Genomic DNA, 14,970 nt, shown 5'->3' with positions numbered 1-14,970 from the left:
GAGTTTTGTTTTTAAAGAGACTTGTGCTGTGTGTTGAGCGGTTTCAGATCTGCAGAGCTTATTGAACTAAAGCACAACACTGAAATGCAAAAGGATTTCTTTTTTATGGCGTATGTGTGTCTGGAATTTGCATAATTCATATAAAACAAACATTGAGAATATGGTGAAAACCCTCAAAGTGCCTGGAAGATGTAGAAAGCACCACCCAACCTCCCCCCACTAGCCTCTTTAATCACATGTTCCCTCTGGCAGTCATGATTATAATGATCGCAGGTGAGGACAGCACACAGTCTGACACCCAAGAGGTTAGTCCGTCTGGAAGGAGCTCAGGAGAGCAGACGAGACAGACTGTAGTTGTACACCAGACTGGGTCATGTCTACATGGATTAGACTTAATTTAACAGATTTTATTTTGTTATTTTTTTAGTAATTTGTAGAGAATTCAGCAGGTGAAAAGATGCAGCCCGATATACACACACACACACATATGGATCTGTATCTAGAATTTGGATTACTGAAGGCTTTGATAATCTGATTTTAATGTCTTATGACACTCCCAAATATAACAATTAATCTTCAGAGAAGTCTTTCGAATGCCCACCATTCTGCTTTGGCATTGTCTGGATGGCATATTGTGGCCTTCCCAGAGCAATATACACTGTGCTATACTTCAATAGCTGCCTGGAGAAGGCCTTGAACACTAGTGGGTTCACGGCTTTGATCCACAGTGATTTTTAAGATCTAAAGCCAGGATCCTCAGTAGTACTGAAGAACACCATTGAGGGCTGGGAAATCAACTAATGGATGCCAGGCATACTGTACTCTGCCCACTGCTCTGTGTAATTAGTACATGTATGTTTATGATGCACCAGGACTTCAGAGGACCGAGCCGTGCGAAGAATCTGTAAAGCTCCCACAGTGCCATGTTTTGGAGAGAGGAAAGGAAGAAGGGAAGGCTGAATTGAACACAAGACAGCAAGACCAAAACTGACAGAAAAAAAAAAACAAAGAAAAATTACACAACAATGTGCATTTTCCTTGAAACAACAAGAAAAGTATTTAACACACTGTGTGAAAGGGGAATTTTATTGTATATGAGATGTCAACTCTCTCAGTCTGGGAGAAAATCCCGTAAAGCATAGCCGAGTCTTTCTAGCTACAAAAACTTTGCAAACGTATATCTCATAAAATAAGAGACACACTTCACTGAGCGCAAAAGGATGTGGTCTAATACTTATTTTAAATTCAGGGTAAATATTTGACAGCACCAAATATGTGGAAAGCCATTTACATTGTCATGTGCTGCCATCTGTATACAATGGAGGTAAAATCCAGTTAAGAAAACATGAGGCTCCGTGTTATTCCGTGTACCTGTCTGTAAATCTGTACACAATAGCGATTAAACCAGCAGATGTTTATTTTTGCAGTGCAGTAACTCATAGCATGATCTGAAGTTCCGAGTGTGACACCTGTTCAGAGACTGAACAAACTGATAAGATTGAGATAATTCTATGAATGGCTTCATTGAAAAGCAGGCAAGATTACATTCTTAACACCTGGACTGGGTGGCTTTTTCTGGACATCAGAATTATTTTCAGAATACAGCACAAACATACAGGAGGTTATACACACACACACAAGATAGCTCAACATAAAATAAAAGAAGAATATAAAGATCTCACATAAAATTACACCAGTCAGGAAGTACTACACTATTGTGTCTTCTTGGTTTATGCACTACAAACAGCAGCCTGGTTTGTAATGAGGGTGTAACTGAAGGACCCGGGGCTGTAAGTCAATGAATAGCTACCCTGCAAGAGGTATATTTCCCAGAAAGCAATATGGCACAGATTACACAAATAATATTATGGGAGGGGTTAATGATCACATTAAATGTGTAAGAAAATACAAATTTACAAACTGCTTCACGCCCCCCAACAGGAGAGTTAATTTAAAAAGCAATATTTCCCATTTGCTCCCCTCCACCTCCGTTTGTGTAACCCTTTCTTGGCTGAGGGTTTGTGTGTGTATAAGGTATAAGGGTGCTGAAGACCAAAAGCAAGACCTTCATAGCGATTAACCATTACAATGCTGAAGCGTACGCTATGTAAATGCATTCGAATTCATGAAGGACAGCCAAACGATAGCTGTAGAGACACCACTGTTAAGGTGGTGAAGGGTACAGTGTTCGGCCAAGAAAGGAAGGGGGTTTTCCCTTTTATCAGCAGACACGGCGCTTCGGCCGCTGGGGATAAATAGAGTCACAGTATGCACGCTGGTCTGCACAACAAAGCCGGCATTCTCCAGCATTTCCAGCCCAATGAAAGCCAACCAGAGGTTCATGCTGACAACGTCACAGCGCATCAACAGCTGACAATTTGATTTCTGGGCCTTGACACACAATCCACATTTCCCACCAAAAAAAGACTCTTTCTACCGGGGAGAACTGAGATCTCTGCCGCAGCGTTATCTTAATGGGTAGTTCAATTTCAATCCTCAACCAAGTTATCAAAAGAAAAAACATCCCAAAAACAAGAACTACAGATAGTGCTGGCATCTATGCGTCTAGTAACCGATTTAAGATGATATAACCATACTTGATGAAGAATCACTAGGGCTAGCTTAAATGTTATAGAAAGAATTCAGTGACAATTTAGCGCTCTATTCAGTTCTCACTACAGCCGGAGTCTAAGAAACATGCAGTGAGTGTTAGATTTGATGATCTCCCCATTTGTACACATTTCACCACCCCATTTGATCCCCCACAGTCTGTAATTTAGATACATTTAGGCTTATTTAAAGATATATTAAGCTTAAGAAATACGGTTGTGTTTCGGTGGATAACTCAAAATAGAGGCCAAATGCAATTCCATCTTCAGGGAAGAAGGAAACAAAATAATAAAAGAATACCACAAATGTTTAATACAACCAGACTGGGCCTGTGTAGTGTGAAAAACCAGAAGGGCTGGAATACAACTTGAGAAGACCAGAGCAGCTTGTTTATTTGTTATGAAAGCGGGAGAGGTATTTCTCAACCGTCACACCAGCCGCTCACATGAGCTACAGCCCAAGCGTGAGGAAATGAGAAACGAAAGCAAAACTCCAGACACTTTCACCACTGCTACTGCTCTCACACTGCGCCCTCCCCCACCCCCCAGCCTGCTGCATTTCCTTTCACTTCAAACGCAAAAGTGGTCCTCGGCCTTCTTTTGTGTCATCAACTGCTCCCGTCTCTCACTGCTTAAATTACAACGGGTTTATTCTCTATAATCGTAAACGAAGCTGATGAGGGTGAGTTAAAATCGATTTAAAATATTAACAACTAGGCTTAATAAAACTACCTCCTATGACAGCAATTTACATCATACTGCCCTGACTTCACTGAAATCGCTCTAATTACTGCGTACAGCTTCTCTGCACTAAACCACAGACGATGCAAACGGTGCTTTGAAAGTGTAAGAGCGAACACTCGTGCTCTACTGCTCTCACAGTTCTCTCAGCCAGAGAAGCCAACCGCAGCATGGGGCTCCAGGGAGCCTCTCTCATTGATCATCAGCAATGCTCTGTTGTTAAAGGGCTTTTGAAGAATGGAGCAGAAATAACAGAGAGCTCTACTCCTGTACAGATGCACAGAAAGAAACGCAAGGGCAGTTTATTACATTTATTCTCCATCCCGAAGACATTCGAATCAGTGACTATCAGGTACAACCCTGCCTGCAAGATTGTGCCACTGCAATGGAGACATTATATTAAAAAAGACATTCAAGCAAATAAAGATCTACTTACATAATTAAGTTCTCAAGTGTAAACAATAACATGCATGATTTATTCTACGGGAAAGTGTCTGCAGTCAGTTACATTTAACAATTTTTAACGAGATTTTTTTTTTTTTTAATTACATTTATTTCCCTACATTTTTTGTATTTTGCTTTGCTTTTCAATGTAATTTGAAAGGCAAACTTTAATAGTACAGTACCAGGTGGAAGGTTCCTTTTCTTCCCCTTCAGGCGTCTCGTGCGGACAGGACATGAAAGGAAATACCTTTTTACTACACTCAGACACGCTGCACAGGGACGGCCTTGTGACTCCCAAGAGCGAAACAAACATTCCGCAATCCCTTGAAAAATTGAATAATTAACAAGCGTGTGTCAGAGTCAGAAGCACATGGTCAGTGTTTTTATTTCTTTTATTTGGCACTTCACAATTTACTAGCCCGTGGGTCATCTCTCACGCAGGAAACTGACCCAGAACAACCCTGACACCAAATCCACCGCACTGCACCGTGCCACTACGGCATGCGCAGAAAAAAGTTCAGTGGTAAGGCGAGTCGTCATGCACGAGCTCCCAATCGTTTCTCTTCTGGGTTTTCAGAACAGCATTTCGACACGGCTGCACCGCAGAGACAACATGTGAAATTTTGTGGTCAGAGACACAACGAATTAAAATAAGTGCTAAAAATAAAATAAATAAAACTTGATGCGTCTGGGAGCGCAGTTTATTGCTTTTGACAATATCTGCTGCAGCTCTTACTTCCTCAGAGCAGTCCCTGTACTGCCGCGGTTTACATGGTGAGCCCTTAGGAAATAGTTTCCTTCCCAAGAACACCTAAAGCAGTGAAACTCTGAATTCCCCTTCAGATCCTTCTCAGTATCCTCTAACAGGATGTGTGTGTGTAAAACCACATAAACCAGTCTAAGTGGGTAGGTGCAGAGCAGTGGTTCCTTGGTCTGTTGATAATTCCCAAGGACCTAATCCATGGGTTTACTACGTCTTCAAAAAGTAATTAAGTTTATAAACACATGCGGTAGAACAACTAATTTGAATGCTTAAAATACTGAATTGTAATTCAGAAAGTCCTGCTATGCATCTGGTATGAATAACTATTTTGCCTTAGAGGGAAATGTAATGGATCAAATATGTCTTTCCTGTAATACTGCTACAGGAAGACCTTTTGGCTGGCTTAACGGTTTAAGCTGAATTAACTGTAAGTCATTACAGATTCACTGTTCAAACAAGCTGAAGATGAAAAGTTACTGATAAAATGATGATTAATAATAATAATATTAAGGACGGCAAAATAGCAATAATAAGGACCACACATAGGGCCTCCTTTTGTTTTTCAGTTTCTAATTTCTTAGCAATAGAAACACTTGCACATTCTTGTGCTCAGAGAGCATCCACTCATACCATGATATGTACCACCTGCACAGATGTGATCAGCTTGTATTACCTGGCCTCCTCCCTTATTCGAAAACTCAGTTTAACCACAGGGTAGCAAATCATGGAGGCTAATGGGATGACGCTGTCAAACCACAGGGGCTAGGCTGCCAGCAGCTGCTATAATGGCAGCTTCGAGACCAGCTCTGAACACCAGATCGTTTTCTTTGGCAACAGTGGAGTACTGACCTTGTTTTCAAACTTAAAAGGTAAAATTATAAAATAAGACACAGTGATGTATGAAATTCAGGGAGGGTAAACAAAAATGAGGATTAATATATATCTTACCAAATCCATTTCTTCCATAGTGGGCGTCTGGTCTCCAGACACAGAGTCCTTCGGTTCGGCCGCATCTACTTTACCCAGCTGGCCATGGGAGTCAACAGGGGAGACGGCACGAGAGTGTTGGACCAGGGATGCCGTTCCCGGGATAGGCTCATCCTCGTCCGAATCGGGGAGTGGCGTCGGGCTGATGTCCTCTAGGCCAGTGCTGCAGGGGCGAGAGGTGGGGGTGGGGCCCTGGTAGCCAGGCTGGGAGTTGGCAGTGTAAGGGGGGATGGGGGAGAGCTGGGAAGACGAGGAGGAGATGGGGCTGCCCTCCATGCGAACCTCATTGTCCGAGTCCCTTTCACTGAAGAAGGGGAGCTTGGTCCTTTTTTCCTTCAGGAGCATCTCGATGCGCGAGTCCAGGCTGTTGCGCTGCATCTCGGACTCCAGGGTGGGGGTGCCGGGGGTTTCGCAGCGCTCCGGCGGTGTCCTGCTCGGGGGCTCGGGGAAACTCTCGCTGGCGGGCGGGGGGTCGGGGAGGGGAGGTGTCTCTGGCTTGTCTTTGACGGGCACAAAGTCAATGGTGCCACCGCCACCACTGCTGCTGCTGGTGCTGCTGCTGCCGGGAAAGGGCTCGGCCGGAAGGGGGGCAGGTCTCCGGTAGTCCTGTTCTCGGGAGCTCTGGTGGAAGGGGGGGTCCACAGTGTGGGGGTACACAGGGGGCGGTGGCGCTTGATATGGGGAGAAGGCCGACTTGTAGTTGCCCGTATGACCGACGGGCGGCGGGGGGGTGGGCGTGAACGTCGGCGTGGGCTCTGCGGGCGGGGCGGGCTTGAAGGTTGGGCTGGAGAAAGACGAGGAGGAGGAGGAGGAGGTCTGCTCCGAGCTCCGGTAGGCCCCTGTGGTGTTGTGGACGTAATGGCGCTCTGGCCTGCGGTTGTAGGCATCCTGGAATTTGGTCTCATGCCTCCTGGACTTGTAACCCCCCGAGGTTTCCGCCCGATTGGGCTGGTACGCAGGGGTGGTCTGGCGGCTGGAGTAGCTGGAGTCCTGAGAGAAGGGGGTTCCCCCCAGGCGAGGGGTGATCGGTGTGCCCTGGGACTGCGGAGTGAACTGCCCGTACGAGTTGGGCGTGTCCTGCCGACAGCTGTTGTAGGCCGTGTCCTGGGAGAAAGGGGTGTTGCTGCTGTTTGGTGTGACAGAGCTACCCACTGCAGAAGAGCTGCCCTCGGACAAACGCTTCACTGGTTCGCTGGCCTGAGAGGGGGGCGAGAAATCAAATCTTAAAACGGCTGCGATTCTGCTAAGCACTACATTATCCCACGTCACACAAGGAGACAGAAGCAATCTGGAACTAAACTGAACTTAGATTGGAAACCAAAAGAAAACACCAGCGTAATATGGTCGTTTTTAATTAATTTTATGTATGCCAAAGGTTGAAATATCTAGTTTTCATAATGGTAACATAACGCAAGGGAGTAATATTATCGAGTACAAGAAAAGTAAATAAAAATAAATAAAATACCACAGTGGAAATCATCCATCAGGAACTGGCTAATACCATGAAGGAGTGCGATCAAAGTACAGGTTGCAATCATACTATTCAGCTCATTATCAGTGGCAGATGAAAAAAAGGATTTGTACCACATTCCAATATGGGCCTCATTTTATCACCTGCTGCTCTGATAAACACGATTAAAGAGAAGGCTGTGAGCTGCAAATCTTTCCAGGCTGCAGCAGTAAACCTAAAGTGAAAGTCTGCAGCCCTACACACTAACTTTCCTTTATCTAGGACGAGTTTCCCTCTGAATTCAAAACTGTCAATCATTAAGTTCCTTCACCGCACAAGCTCAAGTTGGCTTTGACATGCGATATCTGCACAGCGGAGTGAACACACGTCTTCCCCTTGGCTGCCAGAGCGTTTTTTTTTTCACTTTGCAAAAACCAAACAGTTGCTGTGCAAATCAAAAACCTACAGTTTCTGAAACATATGCCACCTTTAGGAATAGACACAGACTTTGGACTGAAACACTGAGAATACAGATTTCAGAGAAGTGAAAACATTTCTTCTCTTGTTCAAGTCGTTGAGGTCTTTGATTTTGATAATTTAACAACATACCATTTTAAAGCTATGTATTATTTAATGCTGTAAACATTAAATAATGAACGAGAGGAGATTGCATAGTTTTACGGCTATATTGTAGGTTTAAAAAGAAAATGCCTTTATTTACACCACAATTTGATCACTTTATCCTGCACTGCTGGTAACATTACAAAGAAAACCATTAACATTCTCAGTCAAAGAGCCTCCCAGACTTTAGTCTTCAGTCAAAAGCCTTTCTTTACCGAAATACTGCATTTTTTTGGTTTGTTTTTTTAGTCTGGTGAGAAATATGTGTAAATGTATGAGTGTGTGTGTGTAGCAATTGTAATTGTAAAATGGAATAGGAGTTTGCTTGTGGGGATTTAGTATTTTAATGAATTATATGACTTCCAGGCAAAAAGAAACCCTGACAACAAGTTGAAACATGAATTTGGTCAATAAATTTCAATGCGGTTGAACCTGTTCATCACATTGTAACAGAAAGGCTTCAATACAAAGGGTTAAGCTTAATTCCCTTGCAGCCTTTTATAATCTCTAACCTCGCCTTTTCATTTCTATATTCCTATATATATATATATATATATTTTTTTTTTTTCTTACTGTTGGAGAAAAATAAACAATAGCAAAATAAAACAAAACTGCACACTGCTGCCAATGAATGAAAACACTGGGACAATAGGGAGGCTGAGTTTTTTTTCTTGGTAGGTTAGTTTGCAGTAGCCTTGCATGGAAGAGAAATGGTTTCAATTGCAGCTACATATTAATCCTTTATGGAGAAAAAAAAAGGGGGCCTCAGCTTGAATGAAGAAGAAGAGGGGAAGAAAAGGCCCATTGCAGAGTTAATCTGACAATAAAACAAATGATCAATGAAGAAGCGCAGCACTGGAATTAAACTCTTGACTCCCATCTACTGGTACTCAGAGGTGCGTTTCCTTAACTTTGATCTTTAGAAAAGATGAGCCGAACAGTCAACTCCCAAACCTCGGTCATAATGTGACCAAGATTGTCAGGGAATTAAATTTGGATGTCTCCTCTAATCCCTTAGTAGGATATCAGTTTAAACAATGTTTTGGTAGAGGAGGTCTGGGTCTAATTGGCACCTTGCCTGTAAGTGCAATGTCAAGATATACAGATTTGTATATGAAATAGCTTGGTTATAATACTAATAATTACATTTCAAAAGGAGAACTTCTTGTACAATCCATTTCATGGCGACACTCAAAAATGTTTAAAATGACAATGGCGAACTCAAGTTTCTTTCATAAAACAATATGGAACGAAATGGATAATTTACTATTATTATTCACTTCTTAGCAGGGATGGACGATTTAAAATGAAAACCTTCACTTGTAATTTAATTAAGATGATCATTTTAAGCAGTGTGAGCACCAAGGGGCTGTGCTCACTTCTCATTTCCCGGTGTCAATCTGAAGCAGACGTAAACACAGGCCTTGCATTAACACCACTCGAGGTGAAAGTGCTGGATTCCTGCTCCTATCAGACACCTGCATGGCAGCCTTTCTTTCCCTCCAAGGTCTGTGACAGTTCCTGCAATTCTGAATGAAACCTCACCAACTGCTTCTGCCTCTTATAAAGCAATCATTAAAATAAGGCCTTCTATGTATAAAGCACACTGTATCTTTGCCCTTACCTGCGAGGAGTCACTGACACTTCGTGGCGAGGATTCCCGGGCATCGTCACTCCCCACTGGCAGTGTCCGAGGGGTGTAAATGCCGCTGATCAGAAGTTCGAAGTATCGCATGCGATTCTCACCTGGACAGAAGGGGGTTGGAGGGATATTTACCCAAGGAATTCTGATCAACAGCATCAAAGGTCAAGAGAGACAGACAGCATTCATTCAGCCAGGGAGAGTTGTCTTTTAAATGGGATATTCCAAATATAACCGTTTGATAATAGCAACAACAATAAATATTATCAGTCACTTGGCACATATTTATCCACAGTGACTTAGAGAGACAAGGGGCTGAAGTATGTATTAACAACTGTTGTTACAGAATCACTTACATTACGCCTTTGGTTTTAAGTTGCTAAAGGTAACATACAGAGCATCAGTGGCGGAGCCTGGGCTTCAACAGGAGGTTGTATGCTCATTTGCATATCTCGGTCATACCTAAATTCTCTAAATATTATTATCTAAATATATTTTTTTTTTAAAGAGCCTGGGGATTTCTTTGTTCTCGGTTTGTCCCTTTAGGTATTTAAATAGTGTGTCGTGTTGTGTGTCTGGAAAATAATTTACCCACAATCCTTTGTTTGAGCAGGATATAGGCATTTTAACTAAACAAATCCTACAAAGAAAAAGTTGCTAAGTGTCTATATAGATGAACCAAACAACCATTAAAATTAAACACCAGCTAAAATAATAAATGTGACAAAGTTAACTTTATGGCATGCTAATAAAAAAAGAAACATATGCAAGACAAAATCTTTCTACTACAACTACAAGAATACAAAGAATGCAAAAAAAAAATGGATTGGTTGTAAAACCCAAATATTTTGAAGAAATTAAAAATGTTCTGTTCTGAAATTAACAGTAACAGGTATCAATATCAATAAAAAAAACTCATTCTTAAATAACATGGAATGTTGCAACTAAACAAAATGTAGGTGCACATACAGAAAGACTGTATAACAAGTCCAGTTTTGTAACATTTTGAGTTTGTGAAATTCGACGAGTTAATTGCAAAAGCAAGAAGTGTAGCAAGTGTATTCACTTCACAAAACACCATGAAAGTTTTCCATTAAATAAAGTATAATGCTTCACATAACTGTTTTCAATATTTATAGCCAATCAAGGTCATTAAACAATTGTTTAGTTAAGAAAATCGTTTTTTGTTTTGTTTTTTACATAAATTGTTTATTAACCTTCAATTTAAAATCATAATCTATACATAAAATTGTTTAAAGCAATGTGCCATTTAGAAATACACAGAATTAATAAGAGAGCAATAGAGGTTTTTGATATATTAATATAAAAATCAGTGGTTTGTTTTGGTCCAATTTGTGCAACCTATGGGGAAAAGGACCACTGTCACTTTAAGGGAGTACTACTGTCAGCTGGTAAAATGATGAATACATTCAAAGAGCGGCAATAACAGGAATTCAAGGTTTTACACAACAGGTCTGGAGAAAGCGACTGTCAAGACCTGTCTCAAAAGTGCAACATAAAAGCAGAAATGTGGCCGGGGTCTCTTTTTGGTCTAAAATAAAGAGCATGCACAAGATTATAAGCCATGTGTGATAAATACATCATCTCTCCAAGATGAGATGATAAAATGCAAAAGGCAACATAAAACGTTAATTTTACATTGACCACAAAGAAGCTGCAACGTTAATTAAGAATGCAGTCGGCATTCCTAAACACTGCCATTAATAAGTCTACATTTCCAGACACTGGGAGGAGGTGTACGCTGAGAGTCTGTAGATGCAATAGGTCATGTTTGTTTTTCGTTTTTTAACCTTGATCTAACTTTGCTAATTGACATTTACACACAATCATAATAATACGTGAATGCGTTTGCATGCATTTCCATCTACAACAAGCCCGAGTCCCGGGGAGCGTGCATGACAACCACGGCACCAGTTACCTAGCAACCGACAACGTATATTACTCCACGTGACAAAAAATGACAAGGAAAATTCAGCGAAATCGCCGATCTTCTAATAACTGTGCAGTATTCGGCACCTGTGACATCATATCACACGCCGATTACAAATTATAGACATACAGGTGTATAAAAAGACAGCGAAGTGCACATGCCTACCCTTTGTGTCCAGCTCCACGTGGATGATGTTTCCCATGACAGAAGTGTTGTTCAGGTTCTGCACGGCATCTTTCGCCGACTTTACCGAGCCAAATATAACTTTGGCAATGCCCAGGTGCTTTTTGTTTTTCGGATTGTATAGGATTTCCACCTCCTCGATGTCTCCGAATTTCTTGCACATGTCGGAGAGAAAACCTTCCCTGATGTTGTCGTTCAACTTGGCAAATGTGACCTCCTTCGGGGGAACGGGGCCGACATAACACTCGTCGATCTGAAGACAAAAAGCAAATATGATGACGGTGGAGACTATACTTTGGTGACCATTTAGCTATAAATCATTTCCTACAAGAAAGCGTGTTATCACCTACTCGTGTCAGTGTGACAGCGAGTTCCTTATAGTGCGTGTGTGTGTATAGGTGCATACCCAGCCTTGCAGAAATACAAAACTATAAGAACTCTCTCTTAAGTGTGGCAACGTGCATATATACACAAGTATAGATACATCAACAGTGGCTGCTTTTATACTTAATATACACTCAGTAAACTAAATATAATGGGGGGGGGGGGATGCATGCCGTTAAATAAAGGAATTAACCGGTTCAAGCAATCGTAGTCTGCACACGTTAGATTTGACAAGTTCGCTAAGGGGGGTGTGACCAATCGACTACCTTAAACTTCGGGACCGGGAGATCCGTCTCCTTGTATTTGGTCCACATCCGACCGATCCGTGGGTCCCGGACGGTGTCCACCGGTGACATCCCGGGGTTCTGTAGAGGAACACAGACATCATCGTTTTTCCGCCCATTTTAAACTCAGAACACTCCGATCACGTTTAAAGACTAGGCATGCACTTCCCAAAATAAAGTCAAAAACAACCACACAGAGCAGAGAAACACGTTTGGAAATGTACATTGAAAAGCATGCATCTGTGATGAAGCGTAACCAAGAAAAAAAAAGCGTGACTGTATCCATTTGTGTGGCGGCCGCACTCGCAGGAGCCGGACAGTGACACTTTGATGCAGTGTGTCAGGTGCTGGAGCGAAGTGCTGGAGCGCCTTGGCTTCATTGTAACACCGCACACCCCGATCAGCCCCCTCGCCCGCACAACGCGACCAACGTGCCCGTTTTCCACGGTGGGTCTCGTCGCATAAATAGTTTACTCACGGGCATGCTAAATTGTTGCCCATCGTAGCGATACAGTTTATGCGATCCCTTTTTCAACGCTGGGTCAATAATCAACTTGTAACTTCTCCAATGGTGACTTCGTTTCTCCCCCGAACTGCAGACTGGATGGCTGGGTTCCATTCCGTTCGCCAAACCTGTTAAAAAATACAAACACCAACAAACAGGGGGGGAAGCACAGCAAATATATTAGACTGACTGCAGCTTGCAAACATAAACACGGCTAAGTCGAAAATGGGGACTGAAAGCTGGTCCCCATTACCGAAACAGGCAGAAGAGAAGAGGAGAGGAAAAAAAAAAAGCAGCTCACTTGAACTCTGCTTTCTGCCGTGATCTTCATTCAGCCTGGGTTTGTCTCCGGGCTTGGACATGGTGTAGATTATGCCGATCGAGCCTTTTTTTCTACCAAAACGGCGAGATCTTTTACATTTCCCTGATTACATTACATGGTTTTAAAGGATCCTGCCTCCTTTTTGCGAGCCAACACATATTGTGTGCCTCTGCTCGCTTGCTGTCTCTCCCACAATACACCACTATTGAGCTTCACTGGCACCTATCCTTTCATTCTCGGCGCACTTTCGATACCCACATCTTTCCACCAATTCAGCAGCACGAAGCGCGGATTTGTGAAAAATCGCGCATAAAAGACGGTTTATATTTTTTCCCGAAGACACCTCAACCTATATTTCGTGCGTAGCTGCGCGATTACGGGAAAACGGGGATCTCGACAAAGCATTGAATCTACCGCCTAGATTTACGCACACGGAAAACTGCATCTCAGAACAAGATGGATATAGGTGGCCCAAGTTTTGGAGACCAGAGGACTAGAGTTGCAGTCCGCCCAGTCCCTCATGATATTGTCTCCGTTTTACTTGGTTTTTGTTTCTTTTTTTGTGGACAACACCGGTGCATTTTAAACACAAACTGTTTGTTTGTTAAGAAGCGTGAGTAGAGTGTGGTGCACATTAATTGACTTATTATAAAGCATTCAGGCTGCAGGAGCCAATCAGAAGACAGCTTCCATTTTGCTTTTCCTGCGTTTAGACTCATAAACGCGTTACATTATGCATCTTTTTGTTTTAAAAATGTGTGTGTGTTGTTGTATATGCAGTGCGGGGATATCCACTGCGAACATTGTCTGATATTGTGCAGTGCTTGGGCAATTGGCTGGTTAACAACAGTGGGTTCCGCCGGCCAATCAGATTGAAGCTACCATTTTAGCTCTCGCTATTAGAAGCCGAACCGAGACATCCTCCAGCAGACAGCAGAGAGGAGGCCGGGCGCTCAGGCAGCCATCTTTCTGCAATGGAACTGAATGGCCAATATGGGTTTCCTTTGTTCCAAAAGGGATCTTATACTTGATTTCTTCATCTCTTTATGGACTATATCAGTGTGTTATAATGTTTGTCATCATTAAATGGATTTAAGAAGAAGGAAGATAAAAAAATGTTGGATGTAATCCCTTTGCTTTTTTTTTTTTTTTTTTTTTTTTTTTTTTTTTTTAAAGACTTTTACTTTTGGAATCCATCTTTGTCCTAACTAGGTCATGGCACACCCATATGTCAGCAGTTTTAACTTTGAAGTAAAACAGTATATTCAATAAACAGCTTGTTATAGATTTTGATTGTCGAAAATATGCTTTTAAAGTCAAATACAACAATAAGTGTTCAACAAATGCTGTAATGGCACATCATTTCAAAGTGCACACTAAAATGGCCAAGCATAGCAGTAGCTCTATGTAAGTTTTTTTTCTTATTCCTTTCTTTATAAAGTAAGAGAATTACTCATAAAATTTGACTTTAAAAAGGTAGCAACACTGTTAAGTGGTTTGAAGAAATCTCCTTCAATCAATAGATACTGTAAAGGTAATTCTTTATATGCTATATACTGTACTTTGTTTTATGTTCAGTTCTTTCATTTGCATGCATTTTGTCTCTCCATTCAAGATTAATCAATTTTTATCTTCTCATGTTTCAAGAAACAAAGCAGCAGGCCAAAACTGAAAATGCAAATTTTTAAATGACAGAACAACTGGCATTGCTGGTTTGTTACACAATGCCTAATCCCCCTTATAGGAAACAATAATTCTAATATATATATATATATATATATATATATATATATATATCTTTGCATAATTAATGTATTTAACATTGACAGTACATTTAGGGTTATTACATATAGTGCTTTTATTGTATTTTCTACCTCAGTATTTTAAATTACAGTAACATTAAATAACTATGGCATCACAATAAATAACTAAAGCTAAAACTATAGGAATTCACTTTCACATAAATTAAAACAAATTCTCCTGTTTCATTATTTGTTTAAAATTAATGTTATCAGCTCTGAAGGTAAGTAAATCTATCTGACCTTGTACCAAGGGCATATTTTAAATTGTAGTTGACAGGACTT

General features: G+C 41.5%; 1 protein-coding gene across 2 annotated transcripts in view; it reads right to left on the bottom strand.

Annotated features, from left to right (window-relative positions):
* Positions 1–13,591, bottom strand: part of setd1ba (SET domain containing 1B, histone lysine methyltransferase a) — a 28,240-nt gene extending 14,649 nt beyond the window's left edge. For both annotated transcript variants that reach the window (XM_066688793.1, XM_066688792.1), the window contains exons 1-6: positions 12,866–13,591; positions 12,538–12,692; positions 12,042–12,140; positions 11,374–11,644; positions 9,240–9,361; positions 5,506–6,741 (exon numbers count right to left, since the gene is read on the bottom strand). In XM_066688793.1, coding sequence (XP_066544890.1) covers positions 5,506–6,741; positions 9,240–9,361; positions 11,374–11,644; positions 12,042–12,140; positions 12,538–12,692; positions 12,866–12,926 — 1,944 coding nt within the window. In that variant the 5' untranslated portion in view covers positions 12,927–13,591. The remainder of the gene's footprint in view (positions 1–5,505; positions 6,742–9,239; positions 9,362–11,373; positions 11,645–12,041; positions 12,141–12,537; positions 12,693–12,865) is intronic.
* Positions 13,592–14,970: the final 1,379 nt, after the last annotated feature.

Source organism: Amia ocellicauda, chromosome 17 (genome assembly GCF_036373705.1).
Source record: "Amia ocellicauda isolate fAmiCal2 chromosome 17, fAmiCal2.hap1, whole genome shotgun sequence".
NCBI lineage: Eukaryota > Metazoa > Chordata > Actinopteri > Amiiformes > Amiidae > Amia > Amia ocellicauda.
Note: the sequence above shows the minus strand (reverse complement) of the source record. Positions and strands in the feature narration are given on the sequence as shown.